We start from the raw sequence: 22,058 nt of genomic DNA on the forward strand, positions 1-22,058 counted from the left end.
TAGACTTTACTGCAAATGACACTCAAGTCTTGAGACAAAACAATACACAATACAGTTACCATGACAGCCTTTTATAATAGAACGCTTGTTAGCCATGACAGCCTTTATAATAGAACGCTTGTTACCGTGACAGCCTTTATAATAGAACGCTTGTTACCGTGACAGCCTTTATAATAGAATGCTTGTTACCATGACAGCCTTTATAATAGAACGCTTGTTACCGTGACAGCCTTTATAATAGAATGCTTGTTACCATGACAGCCTTTATAATAGAACGCTTGTTACCATGACAGCCTTTATAATAGAACGCTTGTGACCACACACATCTAAATATTGCACTTGGGAGAAAAACATCTTAAAGTAGAATGAAACAAACAGGCATTCTATTGTTGCTCTATTATAGTGGCCACTATAGACATCGATCAAGTGCACAAGGCTACATGTGTGCAAAAATAATGTTCAATGAGTAGAAAATGTAATAATCCCCTCTCACTTACACACATGTTGCTGTCAAGTTCAACACAACAAAAACAATATCTGTTGGGCTATACTGAACATTATCACATTGTACGATTTCTTCCGGTGTACATCAATTCTATAATGTGCCAGCAGAGCATGATACCATTTGTTGGCATAATTGATCTCTTTCAGGCAGAGAATACACCTGGCATACCGCTTTTTATCCACTGTATTGAAAAAGTTAGAAAGAGGGAAAGTGTGTGGTGTTCCTTTCACCTCTATAGCGGCATCCAGCTTAAACCAGGCCCAACTCCAACTACACTTGATCCCTGAATCCACTTGTTTAACAAGCAACGCCTCATTTTCACCTAATTCTCTCAATCTGAAAATTAACCACATACTATAGAGGGACAACATCAGTTCACAGAAAGTAGTTAGTTCGTTAGCTAGTTAACTAAGTTAGTTAACATTTCACACAGATTGTCAGGGTCCAGTAAGCAACTAACGCGTTATTACTTGAAGAATGGCAAGGAGTCGTTAGCTGACTTCATTAGCCAGCTAATTTTCACATCAAGAACTAAATAATTTGATCAGTTAAACTGGCTAATGTTGCTCAACATTTCTCTGGCTAGCTAACGGGGAATTTGATACAGCTAACAAGATACTTAACAATACTTGTTCCACCACACTTTCTCCCTCACCTCAAACTTTCCAAATGCCAGTAGTTTTTCGGTTACAGCTCATGAAGTACGCTTCATCACCTTCTCACCCCCGTCTCCATGGTCAGGCTTCTCACCTACCTCGCCGTTATTGTTCAGGTGACGCGATGCTGTAAGTTAACTTGCAAACTGCCTTTCTACTCTCTACTGTCTTTCCAGAGCGCGCGCTGATGCTCTTACTAGCAAATTGGTTGTCTCTTCTCTCTTCAGTCGAGTGCCACATTCTGTTATGTGAACAACTGGCTGAGCCTTGGATGCAACCAGTATTTCTACAAACGTGCATCACTCGTTCGCATATGGCCAGTAGACATCCAAATGACTGTTAGCTAAGATTTTGAAAGTATGATGTTGACATGATCAGTCCAATTAAAACTACTGTAGATATAACCTGATTTGACGTCATTTTATTTGTGACCAATGACCTTGAGCTTTTTTGGATGGGCACTTCCAATGTAACCCTATGGCTACACCCAAGGGGCTTGAATTCTCGAGCTCTCCCCGTAGATCGAGCTCTCACCTAAAAAGCCCATATGCCACTGGTTGAGAGAAATTGTCATTGTTTTTGGGCAGAATTATGTGAGGCTTTATGTGTTGTTGTTGGAGGTGCGTGTTGGTCAGTTTAGCTCAGAAAATGCCGCTTTCAACAATCTTCCGCCACAGGCAGCCGCCTAATCTGCCTAAATGAGCCGTCGTGTTATCCATTTTTCTGTGCTTTTGAGGCTTATTTTTACAGTCTATGGGCGAGGAAAGTGTAGGCACAGTGATCTGAGCTTGCATTGGCCAGCAGCAGACCTATAGGTGTACTTGATTTTCTCTCTGGACCTGCCGGGCAGGCGGAGTCCTACCTTCAAACACATAAAATGGTTAAAAATGGGCGCTAGGGCTGCTGAATCAAGTTGTACCTACCGTTATTAACAGTGTGAAGCGAATAAATACAAATAGGAACACAAGGCTTTATCAAATATTTTTTATAACTAAAACCAAGATAGCCCACAGCCTGTCGAGGCAAATGAACAGGCAAGGAGATGGTGTGGTGGAAATTCTACCTTTAACTAATAATGAGGAAAGGCAAAGTCAATAATCAATCAAACTTTAATTAAAACCCTATTATAATAAGGAGGCTGGTCCCCCCGCCCACGCAGGTGAAATGGAGTGAGAGCCTGCTGTACAACGAGTACAGGAGCATTTATATAGGCAAGCTACCCCATGCAAGCAGCTGCAACGCATGTGACCCTATGTATGCGTATGTGTGTGTGAGGGGGGGACAACTGGGTGAAAAGGTTGCCTCAGTCTGTTACAACTGAGTGAGGACAACAGGGGCCAGAATGACAGGAAGTCACTCCAGATTTACTTCCTCTAACAGTAGCTCAACGGTTCCCCCAAGTTGGGAAAGCAAGTGCCAAGACTGTAGGCCCAGATGATGTATGGTCGTACTGGTCTCACTCTCTCTCACACACACACACACACACACACACACACACACACAAAAACACACAAAAACACACACAAACACACACACACACACAAAAACATGAATATTTGGCCCAGAAACAGGCTCCAAACAGAACAATAGCTTTATCATTGGGTGTGCAGAATATAACCTTTTTTTTTAATAGATATATTTTATTTTTGTATTCTCCAATTAACAACATTCAAGACAAACGTGAAAAGATATTAGACAACAATAGGACAAAGTAACAGTGACAGACGAGCGTAACAAAGAAAAAAAAAAGAAAAAAAATTATAATTATATATACAAACATACAATATAAAATAATAATGAGACATTGGATCATATGGTCACCTGCCGTAGGCTACATATTATACATTACGTGTGAAACATTATATAAGGATTATATAGAGATTCATTCAATGTGATGTGGGGGGAGATTCTCCATATAGTCAATAAAGGTTGCCAAATTCTTTAAAATGTCTTTAACTTATTCCTCAAGCAGTAAGTAATTTTCTCCAGTGGGATACAACTATTAACTTCCGATCGCCACATTGCAACTGGCAGGGAGGAATCTCATTTCCATTTCAAGGCAATACATTTCTTGGCAATCGCTAGCAATATTTCTGTTAGCTTTATAGTTTGGCTTTGCCTTAGATTGGTGTTAGTAAAGTTGCCAAGTAGACATCCGGGTCTAAAGGGAATGCAACCCCGTGAATTGAGGATATGGTACCCCCTGCCAGGTACCCCTGCCAGGTACCCCCTGCCAGGTACCCCCTGCCAGAAACCCCTGCCAGGTACCCCCTGCCAGGTACCCCTGCCAGGTACCCCCTGCCAGGTACCCCCTGCCAGGTACCCCCTGCCAGGTACCCCCTGCCAGGTACCCCTGCCAGGTACCCCCTGCCAGGTACCCCCTGCCAGGTACCCCTGCCAGGTACCCCCTGCCAGGTACCCCCTGCCAGGTACCCCCTGCCAGAAACCCCCTGCCAGGTACCCCTGCCAGGTACCCCCTGCCAGGTACCCCCTGCCAGGTACCCCTGCCAGGTACCCCCTGCCAGGTACCCCCTGCCAGGTACCCCCTGCCAGGTACCCCCTGCCAGGTACCCCTGCCAGGTACCCCCTGCCAGGTACCCCCTGCCAGGTACCCCTGCCAGGTACCCCCTGCCAGGTACCCCCTGCCAGGTACCCCTGCCAGGTACCCCCTGCCAGGTACCCCCTGCCAGGTACCCCCTGCCAGGTACCCCCTGCCAGGTACCCCCTGCCAGGTACCCCTGCCAGGTACCCCCTGCCAGGTACCCCCTGCCAGGTACCCCCTGCCAGGTACCCCCTGCCAGAAACCGTGTAGTTTTGAACAGCAGAATATAACCTTTACTCTGTCTCCAGTTAAAAGGAACCAGTCAGTTTCTGTCAAGTCTTTGGTTGAGCTCCCAGACATCATAGACATCTGTCTTGTTGGTCAGGCTATAGAAGGTAATGCAGAGAGATAGAATTATAATAACAATTAGAAAATTACCTTGTTTTACATTTTACAATTTAGTTGAGTAGAAATTATACATACATACAGTCGTATGTGAAAATGCCAAATGATTACTCAAATGTGAACCAAACAGTCTCTTATGAGGACATGATTGATAAGCTTGTGTTATTACCACCCTACTAGTCCGTACAACAGATGTGTTCGAAAGACAAGTGGTCAATTATTGAAAGGTTTTGGATTGATTAACTTGTGTTATTACCTCCATACTATTGTGTAACAACACAGGGTGTCTTCGTAAATTCAATCTGGAGTGAAAAGAGTGCACTCACAGTGCGCTCTGGGCGTTGGTAAATTCAGAGTAGAGATCGACCGATTAATCAGCATGGCCGATTAATCGGTAATCAGCATTTTTGGACGCCGATTATGGCCGATTACATTGCACTCTATGAGGAGACTGCGTGGCAGGCTGACCACCTGTTACGTGAGTGCAGCAAGGAGCCAAGGTAAGTTGCTAGCTAGCATTTAACTTATCTTATAAAAAACAATCAATCTTAACATAATCACTAGTTAACTACACATGGTTGATGATATTACTAGTTTATCTAGCTTGTCCTGCGTTGCATATAATCAATGCGGTGCCTGTTAATTTATCATCAAATCACAGCCTACTTCACCAAACGGGTGATGATTTAACAAGCGCATTCGCGAAAAAAGCACTGTCGTTGCACCGATGTACCTAACCATAAACATCAACGCCTTTCTTAAAATCAATACACAAGTATATTTTTTTAAACCTGCATATTTAGTTAATATTGCCTGCTAACATGAATTTCCTGAAACTAGGGAAATTGTGTCACTTCTCTTGCGTTCTGTGCAAGCAGAGTCAGGGTATATGCAGCAGTTTGGGCCGCCTGGCTCGTTGCGAACTATGTGAAGTCCATTTATTCCTAACAAAGACAGTAATTAATTTGCCAGAATTTTACATAATTATGACATAACATTGAAGGTTGTGCAATGTAACAGCAATATTTTAGACTTAGGGATGCCACCCGCTAGATAAAATACGGAACGGTTCCGTTTTTCACTGAAAGAATAAACGTTTTGTTTTCAAAATTATAGTTTCCGGATTTGACCAAATTAATGAGCTAAGGCTCGTATTGCTGTGTGTTTATTATATTATAATTAAGTCTATGATTTGATATTTGATAGAGCAGTCTGACTGAGCGGTGGTAGGCAGCAGCAGGCTCGTAAACATTCATTCAAACAGCACTTTCCTGCGTTTGCCAGCAGCTCTTCGCTGTGCTTCAAGCATTGCGCTGTTTATGACTTCAAGCCTGTCAACTCCCGAGATTAGGCTGGCAATACTATGGTGCCTATAAGAACATCCAATAGTAAAAGGTATATGAAATACAAGTGGTATAAAGAGACATACAGTGGGGAGAACAAGTATTTGATACACTGCCGATTTTGCAGGTTTTCCTACTTACAAAGCATGTAGAGGTCTGTAATTTTTATCATAGGTACACTTCAACTATGAGAGACGGAATCTAAAACAAAAATCCAGAAAATCACATTGTATGATTTTTAAGTAATTAATTTGCATTTTATTGCATGACATAAGTATTTGATCACCTACCAACAAGTAAGAATTCCGGCTCTCACAGACCTGTTAGTTTTTCTTTAAGAAGCCCTCCTGTTCTCCACTCATTACCTGTATTAACTGCACCTGTTTGAACTCGTTACCTGTATAAAAGACACCTGTCCACACACTCAATCGAACAGACTCCAACCTCTCCACAATGGCCAAGACCAGAGAGCTGTGTAAGGACATCAGGGATAAATTGTAGACCTGTACAAGGCTGGGATGGGCTACAGGACAATAGGCAAGCAGCTTGGTGAGAAGGCAACAACTGTTGGCACAATTATTAGAAAATGGAAGAAGTTCAAGATGACGGTCAATCACCCTCGGTCTGGGGCTCCATGCAAGATCTCACCTCGTGGGGCATCAATGATCATGAGGAATGTGAGGGATCAGCCCAGAACTACACGGCAGGACCTGGTCAATGACCTGAAGAGAGCTGGGACCACAGTCTCAAAGAAAACCATTAGTAACACACTACGCCGTCATGGATTAAAATCCTGCAGCGCACGCAAGGTCCCCCTGCTCAAGCCAGCGCATGTCCAGGCCCGTCTGAAGTTTGCCAATGACCATCTGGATGATCCAGAGGAGGAATGGGAGAAGGTCATGTGGTCTGATGAGACAAAAATAGAGCTTTTTGCTCTAAACTCCACTCGCCGTGTTTGGAGGAATAGAAGGATGAGTACAACCCCAAGAACACCATCCCAACCGTGAAGCATGGAGGTGGAAACATCATTCTTTGGGGATGCTTTTCTGCAAAGGGGACAGGACGACTGCACCGTATTGAGGGGAGGATGGATGGGGCCATGTATCGCGAGATCTTGACCAACAACCTCCTTCCCTCAGTAAGAGCATTGAAGATGGGTCGTGGCTGGGTCTTCCAGCATGACAACGACCCGAAACACACAGCCAGGGCAACTAAGGAGTGGCTCCGTAAGAAGCATCTCAAGGTCCTGGAGTGGCCTAGCCAGTCTCCAGACCTGAACCCAATAGAAAATCTTTGGAGGGAGCCGAAAGTCCGTATTGCCCAGCGACAGCCCCGAAACCTGAAGGATCTGGAGAAGGTCTGTATGGAGGAGTGGGCCAAAATCCCTGCTGCAGTGTGTGCAAACCTGGTCAAGAACTACAGGAAACGTATGATCTCTGTAATTGCAAACTAAGGTTTCTGTACCAAATATTCAGTTCTGCTTTTCTGATGTATCAAATACTTATGTCATGCAATAAAATGCAAATTAATTACTTAAAAATCATACAATGTGATTTTCTGGATTTTTGTTTTAGATTCCTTCTCTCACAGTTGAAGTGTACCTATGATAAAAATTACAGACCTCTACATGCTTTGTAAGTAGGAAAACCTGCAAAATCGTCAGTGTATCAAATACTTGTTCTCCCCACTGTAGTCCTATAATTCCTATAATAACTACAACCTAAAACGTCTTAACTGGGAATATTGAAGACTCATGTTAAAAGGAACCACCAGCTTTCATATGTTCTCATGTTCTGAGCAAGGAACTTAAACGTTAGCTTTTTTACATGGCACATATTGCACTTTTACTTTCTTCTCCAACACTGTGTTTTTGCATTATTTAAACCAAATTGAACATGTTTCATTATTTATTTGAGACTAAATGGATTTTATTATGTATTATATTAAGTTAACCTCTCTGGTACAAGTGGGACGGTAGCGTTCCACCTCGACAACAGCCAGTGAAATTGCAGGGCGCCAAATTCAAAACAACAGAAATCCCATAATTACAATTCCTCAAACATACAAGTATTTTAATGTAACGATCGTCTTGTGGTGAATGAGCGGACCAAGGCGCAGCGTTGAATGTGGACATAGTGATATTTATTAAAGTAAAGACGAAACACGAAAACACTTTAACAAACTACCAAAACAAATAAACGATGTAGACAGACCTGGACTTGAGAACTTACAATAAACGAAGAACGCACGAACAGGAACAGACTACATGAAACACAACCGAAACAGTCCCGTGTGGTAGACATACAGACACGAGATACAACCACCCACAAAACACACGTGAAACCCCGGCTGCCTAAGTATGATTCTCAATCAGGGACAAACGATCTACAGCTGCCTCTGATTGAGAATCATACCAGGCCGAACACAAAACCCCAACATAGAAAATCACACATAGACAGCCCACCCCAACTCACGCCCTGACCAACTAAATAAATAAAAGAAAAAGGAACAATAGGTCAGGAACGTGACATATAAACCATTTTAAAGATAAACTTCTTGTAAATCCAACCACAGTGTCCAATTTCAAAAAGGCTTTACTGCGAAAGCACACCATGCGATTACGTTAGGTCAGAACCTAGTCACAGAAAACCATACAGTCATTTTCCAGCCAAGGAGAGGGCTCACAAAAGTCAGAAATAGCGATTAAATTAATCACTAACCTTTGATTATCTTCATCAGATGGCACTCATAGGACTTCTTGTTACACAATACATGTATGTTTTGTTCGATAAAGTTCATATTTATATCCCAAAATCTCAGTTTACATTGGCGCGTTATGTTCAGAAATGCATTGTCTCAAACAAACATCTGGTGAAAGTGCAGAGAGCCACATCAAATTACAGAAATACTCATCATAAACATTGATCTAAGATACAAGTGTTTAACATACATTTAAAGATAAACTTCTCCTTAATGCAACCGCTGTGTCAGATTTCAAAAAGGCTTTACGGCGAAAGCACACTTTGCGTTTATGTTAGGTCAGCACCTAGCCACAGAAAACCATACAGCCATTTTCCTACCAAGGAGAGGTGTCACAAAAGTCAGAAATAGAGTTAAAAATATTCACTTACTTTTGATGATCTTCATTTGATGGCACTCCCAGTTCTCCATGTTAGACAACAAATGTTCGTTTTGTTCGATAAAGTCCATAATTTATGTCCAAATACCTCCTTTTTGTTTGCGCGTTTAGTCCAGTAATCCAAAATGCACACGGCGCGATCACAAAGTCTAGACAAAAAGTCAAAAAAGTTATATTACAGTTTGTAGAAACATGTCAAACGATGTATAGAATCAATCTTTAGGATGTTTTTATCATAAATCTTCAATAATATTCCAACCGGACAATTCCTCTGTCTTTAGAAAGGATAAGGAATGACGCTCGTGCTCACGGCCGCGCGAGTGACTAAACTAAAGGCTTTCAACCAGACCACTGGTTCAAACACCTCTTATTCGCTCCCCCTTCATAGTAGAAGCCTGTAACAATGCTCTAAAGACTGTTGACACGTAGTGGAAGCCTTAGGAAGTGCAATATGACCCCATAGACACTGTATATTCGATAGGCAATGACTTGAAAAACTACAAACCTCAGATTTCCCACTTCCTGGTTGGATTTTTCTCAGGTTTTCACTTGCCATATGAGTTCTGTTATACTCACAGACATCATTCAAACAGTTTTAGAAACTTCAGAGTGTTTTCTATCCAAATCTACTAATAATATGCATATTCTAGCCTCTGGGCCTGAGTAGCAGGCAGTTTACTCTGGGCACGCTTTTCATCCGGACGTGAAAATACTGCCCCCTACACCAGTGAGGTTAAAATAAAAGTGTTCATTCAGTATTGTTGTAATTGTCATTATTACAAATATATATACATATATATACATATAAAACCCTGAGTTACTAGTATAGTTAGTAGTTAGAGGAGTACACCTGGGGTGAGTTACTAGTATAGTTAGTAGTTAGAGGAGTACACCTGGGGTGAGTTACTAGTGTAGTTAGAGGAGTACACCTGGGGTGAGTTACTAGTGTAGTTAGTAGTTAGAGGAGTACACCTGGGGTGAGTTACTAGTATAGCTAGTAGTTAGAGGAGTACACCTGGGGTGAGTTACTAGTGTAGTTAGTAGTTAGATGAGTACACCTGTGGTGATTTACTAGTCTAGTTAGTAGTTAGAGGAGTACACCTGGGGTGAGTTACTAGTGTAGTTAGAGGAGTACACCTGGGGTGAGTTACTGGTGTAGTTAGAGGAGTACACCTGGGGTGAGTTAGTAGTTAGAGGAGTACACCTGGGGTGAGTTACTAGTATAGTTAGTAGTTAGAGGAGTACACCTGGGGTGAGTTACTAGTGTAGTTAGAGGAGTACACCTGGGGTGAGTTACTAGTATAGTTAGTAGTTAGAGGAGTACACCTGGGGTGAGTTACTAGTATAGTTAGTAGTTAGATGAGTACACCTGGGGTGAGTTACTAGTATAGTTAGTAGTTAGATGAGTACACCTGGGGTGAGTTACTAGTATAGTTAGAGGAGTACACCTGGGGTGAGTTACTAGTGTAGTTAGAGGAGTACACCTGGGGTGAGTTACTAGTATAGTTAGTAGTTAGATGAGTACACCTGGGGTGAGTTACTAGTATAGTTAGAGGAGTACACCTGGGGTGAGTTACTAGTATAGTTAGTAGTTAGATGAGTACACCTGGGGTGAGTTACTAGTATAGTTAGAGGAGTACACCTGGGGTGAGTTACTAGTATAGTTAGTAGTTAGATGAGTACACCTGGGGTGAGTTACTAGTGTAGTTAGTAGTTAGATGAGTACACCTGTGGTGATTTACTAGTCTAGTTAGTAGTTAGAGGAGTACACCTGGGGTGAGTTACTAGTGTAGTTAGAGGAGTACACCTGGGGTGAGTTAGTAGTTAGAGGAGTACACCTGGGGTGAGTTAGTAGTTAGAGGAGTACACCTGGGGTGAGTTAGTAGTTAGAGGAGTACACCTGGGGTGAGTTACTAGTATAGTTAGTAGTTAGAGGAGTACACCTGGGGTGAGTTACTAGTGTAGTTAGAGGAGTACACCTGGGGTGAGTTACTAGTATAGTTAGTAGTTAGAGGAGTACACCTGGGGTGAGTTACTAGTATAGTTAGTAGTTAGATGAGTACACCTGGGGTGAGTTACTAGTATAGTTAGTAGTTAGATGAGTACACCTGGGGTGAGTTACTAGTATAGTTAGAGGAGTACACCTGGGGTGAGTTACTAGTGTAGTTAGAGGAGTACACCTGGGGTGAGTTACTAGTATAGTTAGTAGTTAGATGAGTACACCTGGGGTGAGTTACTAGTATAGTTAGAGGAGTACACCTGGGGTGAGTTACTAGTATAGTTAGTAGTTAGATGAGTACACCTGGGGTGAGTTACTAGTCTAGTTAGTAGTTAGAGGAGTACACCTGGGGTGAGTTAGTAGTTAGAGGAGTACACCTGGGGTGAGTTACTAGTGTAGTTAGTAGTTAGATGAGTACACCTGGGGTGAGTTACTAGTATAGTTAGTAGTTAGAGGAGTACACCTGGGGTGAGTTACTAGTTTAGTTAGTAGTTAGATGAGTACACCTGGGGTACACCTGTACATTTCAATGAAACATGGTGAAGCCCCAAAATTGCCCTCGCTAGAAGCCTGTGTTTCAGACATAAGAAAGTGGATGGCTGAAAACGTTCTACTTTTAAACTCGGACAGAACAGAGATGCTTGTTCTAGGTCCCAAGAAACAAAGAGATCTTCTGTTAAATCTGACAATTCATCTTGATGGTTGTAAAGTCATCTCAAATAAAACTGTGAAGGACCTCGGCGTTACTCTTGACCCTGATCTCTCTTTTGACGAACATATCAAAACTGTTTCAAGGACAGCTTTTTTCCATCTACGTAACATTGCAAATATCAGAAATGTTCTGTCCAAAAATGATGCAGATAAATTAATCCATGCATTTGTTACTTCTAGGTTAGACTACTGCAATGCTCTACTTTCCGGCTACCCGGATAAAGCACTAAATAAACTTCAGTTAGTGCTAAATACGGCTGCTAGAATCCTGACTAGAACCAAGAAATTTGATCATATTACTCCAGTGCTAGCTTCCCTACACTGGCTTCCTGTTAAGGCAAGGGCTGATTTCAAGGTTTTACTGTTAACCTATAAAGCGTTACATGGGCTTGCTCCTACCTATCTTTCCGAGTTGGTCCTGCCGTACATACCTATACGTACGCTACGGTCACAAGATGCAGGCCTCCTAATTGTCCCTAGAATTTCTAAGCAAACAGCGGGAGGCAGGGCTTTCTCCTATAGATCTCCATTTTTATGGAACGGTCTGCCTACCCATGTGAGAGACGCAGACTCGGTCTCAACCTTTAAGTCTTTACTGAAGACTTATCTCTTCAGTAGGTCATATGATTGAGTGTAGTCTGGCCCAGGAGTGTGAAGGTGAACGGAAAGGCTCTGGAGCAACGAACCGCCCTTGCTGTCTCTGCCTGGCCGGTCCCCCTCTCTCCACAGGGATTCTCTACCTCTAACCCTATTACAGGGGCTGAGTCACTGGCTTACTGGTGCTCTTTCATGCCGTCCCTAGGAGGGGTGCGTCACCTGAGTGGGTTGAGTTACTGACGTGATCTTCCTGTCTGGGTTGGCGCCCCCCCTTGGTTTGTGCTGTGGTGGAGATCTTTGTGGGCTATACTCGGCCTTGTCTCAGGATTGTAGTTGGTGGTTGAAGATATCCCTCTAGTGGTGCGGGGGCTGTGCTTTGGCAAAGTGGGTGGGGTTATATCCTTCCTGTTTGGCCCTGTCCGGGGGTATCATCGGATGGGGCCACAGTGTCTCCTGACCCCTCCTGTCTCAGCCTCCAGTATTTATGCTGCAGTAGTTTATGTGTCGGGGGGCTAGGGTCAGTTTGTTATACCTGGAGTACTTCTCCTGTCTTATCCAGTGTCCTGTGTGAATTTAAGTATGCTCTCTCTAATTCTCTCGTTCTCTCTTTCTTTTTCTCTCTCGGAGAACCTGAGGCCTAGGACCATACGTCACGGCAAACCGGGCATGATGACTCCTTGCTGTCCCCAGTCCACCTGGCCTTGCTGCTATTCCAGTTTCAACTGTTCTGCCTGCGGTTATGGAACCCCTACCTGTTCCAGACCTGCTGTTTTCAACTCTTAATGATCGGCTATGAAAAGCCAACTGACTTTTATTCCTGATTATTATTTGACCATGCTTGTCATTTATGAACATTTTGAAAATCTTGGCTCTCTCTAATTCTCTCCTTCTCTCTTTCTTTCTCTCTCTCGGAGGACCTGAGCCCTAGGACCATACGTCAGGACAACCGGGCATGATGACTCCTTGCTGTCCCCAGTCCGCCTGGCCTTGCTGCTATTCCAGTTTCAACTGTTCTGCCTGCGGTTATGGAACCCCTACCTGTTCCAGACCTGCTGTTTTCAACTCTTAATGATCGGCTATGAAAAGCCAACTGACATTTATTCCTGATTATTATTTGACCATGCTTGTCATTTATGAACATTTTGAAAATCTTGGCTCTCTCTAATTCTCTCCTTCTCTCTTTCTTTCTCTCTCTCGGAGGACCTGAGCCCTAGGACCATACGTCAGGACTACCGGGCATGATGACTCCTTGCTGTCCCCAGTCCACCTGGCCTTGCTGCTATTCCAGTTTCAACTGTTCTGCCTGCGGTTATGGAACCGCCAACTGTCCCAGACCTGCTGTTTTCAACTCTTAATGATCGGCTATGAAAAGCCAACTGAAAATTATTCATGATTATTATTTGACCATGCTTGTCACTTATGAACATTTTGAACATCTTGGCATAGTTCTGTTATAATCTCCACCCGGCACAGCCAGAAGAGGACTGGCCACCCCTCATAGCCTGGTTCCTCTCTAGGTTTCTTCCTAGGTTTTGGCCTTTCTAGGGAGTTTTTCTGCAGCAGGAGTACACCTGGGGTGTGTTACTAGTATAGTTAGTAGTTAGAGGAGTACACCTGGGGTGAGTTACTAGTATAGTTAGAGGAGTACACCTGGGGTGAGTTACTAGTATAGTTAGAGGAGTACACCTGGGGTGAGTTACTAGTATAGTTAGAGGAGTACACCTGGGGTGAGTTACTAGTGTAGTTAGAGGAGTACACCTGGGGTGTGTTACTAGTATAGTTAGTAGTTAGAGGAGTACACCTGGGGTGAGTTACTAGTATAGTTAGTAGTTAGAGGAGTACACCTGGTGTGAGTTACTAGTATAGTTAGTAGTTAGAGGAGTACACCTGGGGTGAGTTACTAGTATAGTTAGTAGTTAGAGGAGTACACCTGGGGTGAGTTACTAGTATAGTTAGAGGAGTACACCTGGGGTGTGTTACTAGTATAGTTAGTAGTTAGAGGAGTACACCTGGGGTGAGTTACTAGTATAGTTAGAGGAGTACACCTGGGGTGTGTTACTAGTATAGTTAGTAGTTAGAGGAGTACACCTGGGGTGAGTTACTAGTATAGTTAGAGGAGTACACCTGGGGTGAGTTACTAGTGCAGTTAGAGGAGTACACCTGGGGTGAGTTACTAGTATAGTTAGAGGAGTACACCTGGGGTGAGTTACTAGTATAGTTAGAGGAGTACACCTGGGGTGAGTTACTAGTATAGTTAGAGGAGTACACCTGGGGTGAGTTACTAGTATAGTTAGAGGAGTACACCTGGGGTGAGTTACTAGTATAGTTAGAGGAGTACACCTGGGGTGAGTTGCTAGTATAGTTAGAGGAGTACACCTGGGGTGAGTTACTAGTATAGTTAGAGGAGTACACCTGGGGTGAGTTACTAGTATAGTTAGAGGAGTACACCTGGGGTGAGTTACTAGTATAGTTAGTAGTTAGAGGAGTACACCTGGGGTGAGTTACTAGTGTAGTTAGAGGAGTACACCTGGGGTGAGTTACTAGTGTAGTTAGAGGAGTACACCTGGGGTGAGTTACTAGTATAGTTAGTAGTTAGAGGAGTACACCTGGGGTGAGTTACTAGTATAGTTAGTAGTTAGAGGAGTACACCTGGGGTGAGTTACTAGTGTAGTTAGAGGAGTACACCTGGGGTGAGTTACTAGTATAGTTAGAGGAGTACACCTGGGGTGAGTTACTAGTATAGTTAGAGGAGTACACCTGGGGTGAGTTACTAGTGTAGTTAGAGGAGTACACCTGGGGTGAGTTACTAGTATAGTTAGTAGTTAGAGGAGTACACCTGGGGTGTGTTACTAGTGTAGTTAGAGGAGTACACCTGGGGTGAGTTACTAGTATAGTTAGTAGTTAGAGGAGTACACCTGGGGTGTGTTACTAGTGTAGTTAGAGGAGTACACCTGGGGTGAGTTACTAGTATAGTTAGTAGTTAGAGGAGTACACCTGGGGTGAGTTACTAGTATAGTTAGTAGTTAGAGGAGTACACCTGGGGTGAGTTACTACTATAGTTAGTAGTTAAAGTACAGCTGCAGAGTCCCACACGTTGCTAAGCTCTCTTTCAGAATCTGACTTCAGTGTGTGTGTGTGTGTGTGTGTGTGTGAGAGAGTTAATCATAATATATATATATATATGCCATTGAGTGACAGAAACCAACCTTTCCTGTTTCCTCTACAGAACCAGATATGTAAGGCTTCGGTCCTCATCACTGCAGGTGTGTATGTCTGATCATTTAGTTTGTAGAGAAACACTCTATTTAGATGGCAGTTCTTTAGCTTTGGTCACTAACAACTGGTGGTTATTGTAATACTGTATAGAGACCTGAATAGGGCTGGACAATATGGTGGAGCTGGACAATATGTTAGGGATGGGAGATATGGTAGGGCTGGGAGATATGGTAGGGCTGGGCGATATGGTAGGGCTGGGAAATATGGTAGGGCTGGGAGATATGGTAGGGCTGGGAGATATGGTAGGGCTGGGAAATATGGTAGGGCTGGGAGATATGGTAGGGCTGGGAGATATGGTAGGGCTGGGAGATATGGTAGGGCTGGGAGATATGGTAGGGCTGGGAGATTTGGTAGGGCTGGGCGATATGGTAGGGCTGGGAGATATGGTAGGGCTGGGAAATATGGTAGGGCTGGGAAATATGGTAGGGCTGGGAGATATGGTAGGGCTGGGCGATATGGTAGGGCTGGGAGATATGGTAGGGCTGGGAGATATGGTAGGGCTGGGAGATATGGTAGGGCTGGGAGATATGGTAGGGCTGGGAGATATGGTAGGGCTGGGAGATATGGTAGGGCTGGGCGATATTTAACAATAAATTAAATGATCCATGTTACATTGTTGACAGCACATTGTTTAAAGTTGTGCACTTTAAATGTAGCCTACAGTTCTGAGGACAAAGTAATTGTCTTATCTTCAAGCTAATGTTTCTCATGGGCTATCGGGTTCCATTTTACATGAACAGGCGTTTTACTATCATAGCATTTAGCCCTCTGGTCAGCCCTGACAATGGTATGCTGTCTTCCCCACTTCAAATAACGGTGAGCCTACAGCACCAACGGAGGGTCCATCAGAATCAATCAGTTCTATGACTTCTTTCACTGTTGCTGTTAGCCTAGGCTACAATTAGCCAAACACTGTTGCTGTTAGCCTAGGCTACAATTAGCCAAACACTGTTGCTGTTAGCCTAGGCTACTATTAGCCAAACACTGTTGCTGTTAGCCTAGGCTACTGTTAGCCAAACACTGTTGCTGTTAGCCTAGGCTACTGTTAGCCAAAAACACACATCTGAATAGCACCCTAAGAACTGCTATCTGGATAGCTGAAAAGAAAGCATGATATTATTTGAATAGTGAAATAATTTCAAATGCCCATCCATAGGGTGGCAACACATACATTCTAAATTATTTAAATGGGGCTTTCTCCATTCTGATTGGTTTAATAAACTGCTCAATAAAACTTAAACCAAAAATAATCATTTTTAGCATGTTGATACATTTCTGCATTTCCTCACTGCCACATAGGGCTGCACGATATGGGCAAACAATCGCAGCCTTATTTTTTCCCAAAATATTGCGATTTAGATCAAAACACCTGGGTGAACTGTTAGAATCATGGAAATAGAATGAATATTCTAATTCTATAGTTAGAATATAATAGTGGCCATTTTGAATACAGTGTTGTTTGACATCCTACGGTGTTGTTTGACATCCTACGGTGTTGTTTGACATCCTACGGTGCTGTTTAACATCCTACGGTGTTGTTTGACAACCTACGGTGCTGTTTGACATCCTACGGTGTTGTTTGACATCCTACGGTGCTGTTTGACATCCTACGGTGTTGTTTAACATCCTACGGTGCTGTTTGACATCCTACGGTGTTGTTTGACATCCTACGGTGCTGTTTGACATCCTACGGTGTTGTTTGACATCCTACGGTGTTGTTTGACATCCTACGGTGTTGTTTGACATCCTACGGTGCTGTTTAACATCCTACGGTGTTATTTGACATCCTACGGTGCTGTTTGACATCCTACGGTGCTGTTTGACATCCTACGGTGTTGTTTGACATCCTACGGTGCTGTTTGACATCCTACGGTGTTGTTTGTCATCCTACGGTGTTGTTTGACATGACAACGAATGAAAGGTTATAGAACAGCAGCATAGTTGTCATCAAAGTCTTGAACACAAGACGAGAGTGAAGTGGTGGTCTCCTCCTGGTCGAGCGAAACATCGCTCCCCGAGTGACAGGGGGCGGGGCTGGATCTGTGTGTAAAGCGGCATGGAGAGGAGAGAGATGACTCGAGTAGCAGAGTAAACTATAAAAACGGATGTTATAGCGTGTAAGTAGCGTGTAATTTAACAAACCTAACATTGAAATAAATACCTTTTATAGAAGGTAAAGTAAAAACCCAAACTGGTCCATGCATCAATACCGGTGTATAGTCAAATATGGTATATCGCTCAGCCCTAGTACTGCATACTGTGTAATATATATACGCTTTAATGAAGTAAGCCTGAACCATTGTGGAAATGAAATGTGGATGAGATGAATGACCTCTTGTTGATGTTGTTGTTGACAACCACAGAGTACACCAGCCTCCGAGAATCTCCACTCCGGATGCTGTGGATATTCCTGGGAATCATCTTCACAAAAACTCAAAACTCATCTTCACAACACTGTCCTGTCAAAACTCATCTCCACAACACTGTCCTGTCAAAACTCATCTCCACAACACTATCCTGTCAAAACTCATCTCCACAACACTATCCTGTCAAAACTCATCTCCACAACACTATCCTGTCAAAACTCATCTCCACAACACTATCCTGTCAAAACTCATCTCCACAACACTATCCTGTCAAAACTCATCTCCACAACACTGTCCTGTCAAAACTCATCTCCACAACACTATCCTGTCAAAACTCATCTCCACAACACTGTCCTGTCAAAACTCATCTCCACAACACTGTCCTGTCAAAACTCATCTCCACAACACTGTCCTGTCAAAACTCATCTCCACAACACTATCCTGTCAAAACTCATCTCCACAACACTGTCCTGTCAAAACTCATCTCCACAACACTGTCCTGTCAAAACTCATCTCCACAACACTGTCCTGTCAAAACTCATCTCCACAACACTATCCTGTCAAAACTCATCTCCACAACACTGTCCTGTCAAAACTCATCTCCACAACACTGTCCTGTCAAAACTCATCTCCACAACACTGTCCTGTCAAAACTCATCTCCACAACACTATCCTGTCAAAACTCATCTCCACAACACTATCCTGTCAAAACTCATCTCCACAACACTGTCCTGTCAAAACTCATCTCCACAACACTGTCCTGTCAAAACTCATCTCCACAACACTGTCCTGTCAAAACTCATCTCCACAACACTATCCTGTCAAAACTCATCTCCACAACACTGTCCTGTCAAAACTCATCTCCACAACACTATCCTGTCAAAACTCATCTCCACAACACTGTCCTGTCAAAACTCATCTCCACAACACTATCCTGTCAAAACTCATCTCCACAACACTGTCCTGTCAAAACTCATCTCCACAACACTATCCTGTCAAAACTCATCTTCACAACACTGTCCTGTCAAAACTCATCTCCACAACACTGTCCTGTCAAAACTCATCTCCACAACACTATCCTGTCAAAACTCATCTTCACAACATTGTCCTGTCAAAACTCATCTCCACAACACTATCCTGTCAAAACTCATCTTCACAACACTGTCCTGTCAAAACTCATCTCCACAACACTGTCCTGTCAAAACTCATCTCCACAACACTGTCCTGTCAAAACTCATCTCCACAACACTGTCCTGTCAAAACTCATCTCCACAACACTGTCCTGTCAAAACTCATCTCCACAACACTGTCCTGTCAAAACTCATCTCCACAACACTATCCTGTCAAAACTCATCTCCACAACACTATCCTGTCAAAACTCATCTCCACAACACTGTCCTGTCAAAACTCATCTCCACAACACTGTCCTGTCAAAACTCATCTCCACAACACTGTCCTGTCAAAACTCATCTCCACAACACTATCCTGTCAAAACTCATCTCCACAACACTGTCCTGTCAAAACTCATCTCCACAACACTGTCCTGTCAAAACTCATCTCCACAACACTGTCCTGTCAAAACTCATCTCCACAACACTGTCCTGTCAAAACTCATCTCCACAACACTATCCTGTCAAAACTCATCTCCACAACACTGTCCTGTCAAAACTCATCTCCACAACACTATCCTGTCAAAACTCATCTCCACAACACTGTCCTGTCAAAACTCATCTCCACAACACTATCCTGTCAAAACTCATCTCCACAACACTGTCCTGTCAAAACTCATCTCCACAACACTATCCTGTCAAAACTCATCTTCACAACACTGTCCTGTCAAAACTCATCTCCACAACACTGTCCTGTCAAAACTCATCTCCACAACACTATCCTGTCAAAACTCATCTTCACAACACTGTCCTGTCAAAACTCATCTCCACAACACTGTCCTGACAAAACTCATCTCCACAACACTATCAAAACTCATCTTCACAACACGGTCCTGTCAAAACTCATCTCCACAACACTATCAAAACTCATCTCCACAACACTATCCTGTCAAAACTCATCTCCACAACACTGTCCTGTCAAAACTCATCTCCACAACACTGTCCTGTCAAAACTCATCTCCACAACACTGTCCTGTCAAAACTCATCTCCACAACACTATCCTGTCAAAACTCATCTTCACAACACTGTCAAAACTCATCTCCACAACACTATCCTGTCAAAACTCATCTTCACAACACTGTCAAAACTCATCTCCACAACACTATCAAAACTCATCTTCACAACACTATCCTGTCAAAACTCATCTCCACAACACTATCAAAACTCATCTTCACAACACTGTCCTGTCAAAACTCATCTCCACAACACTATCAAAACTCATCTTCACAACACTATCCTGTCAAAACTCATCTCCACAACACTATCAAAACTCATCTTCACAACATTGTCCTGTCAAAACTCATCTCCACAACACTATCCTGTCAAAACTCATCTTCACAACACTGTCCTGTCAAAACTCATCTCCACAACACTGTCCTGTCAAAACTCATCTCCACAACACTGTCCTGTCAAAACTCATCTCCACAACACTGTCCTGTCAAAACTCATCTTCACAACACTGTCAAAACTCATCTCCACAACACTATCCTGTCAAAACTCATCTTCACAACACTGTCAAAACTCATCTCCACAACACTATCAAAACTCATCTTCACAACACTATCCTGTCAAAACTCATCTCCACAACACTATCAAAACTCATCTTCACAACACTGTCCTGTCAAAACTCATCTCCACAACACTATCAAAACTCATCTTCACAACACTATCCTGTCAAAACTCATCTCCACAACACTATCAAAACTCATCTTCACAACACTGTCCTGTCAAAACTCATCTCCACAACACTATCCTGTCAAAACTCATCTCCACAACACTGTCCTGTCAAAACTCATCTCCACAACACTGTCCTGTCAAAACTCATCTCCACAACACTGTCCTGTCAAAACTCATCTCCACAACACTATCCTGTCAAAACTCATCTTCACAACACTGTCCTGTCAAAACTCATCTCCACAACACTGTCCTGTCAAAACTCATCTCCACAACACTATCAAAACTCATCTTCACAACACTGTCCTGTCAAAACTCATCTCCACAACACTATCAAAACTCATCTTCACAACACTGTCCTGTCAAAACTCATCTCCACAACACTATCCTGTCAAAACTCATCTCCACAACACTGTCCTGTCAAAACTCATCTCCACAACACTGTCCTGTCAAAACTCATCTCCACAACACTGTCCTGTCAAAACTCATCTCCACAACACTATCCTGTCAAAACTAATCTCCACAACACTGTCCTGTCAAAACTCATCTCCACAACACTATCCTGTCAAAACTCATCTTCACAACACTGTCCTGTCAAAACTCATCTCCACAACACTATCCTGTCAAAACTCATCTCCACAACACTGTCCTGTCAAAACTCATCTTCAAAACACTGTCCTGTCAAAACACTGCAGGTGAAATCTGTAATGACTCTCTGCACATTGTGACTTATCATTGAACTTAAATTGTATTTTATTTGACCAGTGCTTGATTTGTGTGGTATTTGATGTGTGTAATTAATGAAGCTCATATCTGTGGGATTGTACATCTGCACCAGAGAACACCCTAATTGCAGCCAGGCTTATAATGTGTCAACCTATACAGTAGGACCTGGGCTATGTAATGTATTAACCTATACAGTAGGACCTGGGCTATGTAATGTATTAACCTATACAGTAGGACCTGGGTTATGTAATGTGTCAACCTATACAGTAGGACCTGGGTTATGTAATGTATCAACCTATACAGTAGGACCTGGGTTATGTAATGTGTCAACCTATACAGTAGGACCTGGGCTATGTAATGTGTCAACCTATACAGTAGGACCTGGGTTATGAGGGCTTTTCTCTTAGTCAGAAATTAATATGAAACAACTAAATATCTGAAATGCAAAAATGCATTAATGTATCACTTTATTTTGGTGATGTATTTTCAAAAGAGAAAACTTAGATGATGTGAAGTCTGACATGATGTTTGAACTCTTAAGTTATTAAATAACTTGTTATTCAAACCTCATGTTCTGTTCTGTCTATGAAGCTTCATGACACATGTATGAATGACGGGTTCAACTAAACAGCGAACACAGGAGATAATAACATATAAAGGATGTCTGTCTGTCTCTGTCTGTCTGTCTGTCTGTCTGTCTGTCTGTCTGTCTGTCTGTCTAGCCCTGTACGTCTGTCTGTCTGTCTAGCCCTGTACGTCTGTCTGTCTGTCTAGCCCTGTACGTCTGTCTGTCTGTCTAGCCCTGTACGTCTGTCTGTCTGTCTGTGTAGCCCTGTACGTCTGTCTGTCTGTCTAGCCCTGTACGTCTGTCTGTCTGTCTAGCCCTGTACGTCTGTCTGTCTGTCTGTCTAGCCCTGTACGTCTGTCTGTCTAGCTAGCCCTGTACGTC

The 22,058-nt window shown here is 43.0% G+C and overlaps 1 protein-coding gene and 1 long non-coding RNA gene across 3 annotated transcripts in view; one reads left to right on the forward strand and one right to left on the reverse strand.

Moving 5' to 3' along the window:
* Positions 1–17,713, forward strand: part of LOC139533549 (beta-2-microglobulin-like) — a 296,734-nt gene extending 279,021 nt beyond the window's left edge. The window contains exons 3-4 of one of the 2 annotated variants that reach the window (XM_071331684.1): positions 15,124–15,160; positions 17,537–17,713. In XM_071331684.1, the coding sequence (XP_071187785.1) occupies positions 15,124–15,137 (14 nt within the window). In that variant the 3' untranslated portion in view covers positions 15,138–15,160; positions 17,537–17,713. The remainder of the gene's footprint in view (positions 1–15,123; positions 15,161–17,536) is intronic. The other variant, XM_071331685.1, reaches the window with a different exon arrangement.
* Positions 1–21,777, reverse strand: part of LOC139533552 (uncharacterized) — a 277,349-nt gene extending 255,572 nt beyond the window's left edge. The window contains exon 1 of the long non-coding RNA XR_011666809.1: positions 21,261–21,777. This is a non-coding gene — a long non-coding RNA (uncharacterized lncRNA). The remainder of the gene's footprint in view (positions 1–21,260) is intronic.
* Between the last annotated feature and the right edge of the window lie 281 nt (positions 21,778–22,058).

The sequence above is a fragment of the Salvelinus alpinus genome, chromosome 11 (genome assembly GCF_045679555.1).
Source record: "Salvelinus alpinus chromosome 11, SLU_Salpinus.1, whole genome shotgun sequence".
NCBI classification, from domain to species: domain Eukaryota; kingdom Metazoa; phylum Chordata; class Actinopteri; order Salmoniformes; family Salmonidae; genus Salvelinus; species Salvelinus alpinus.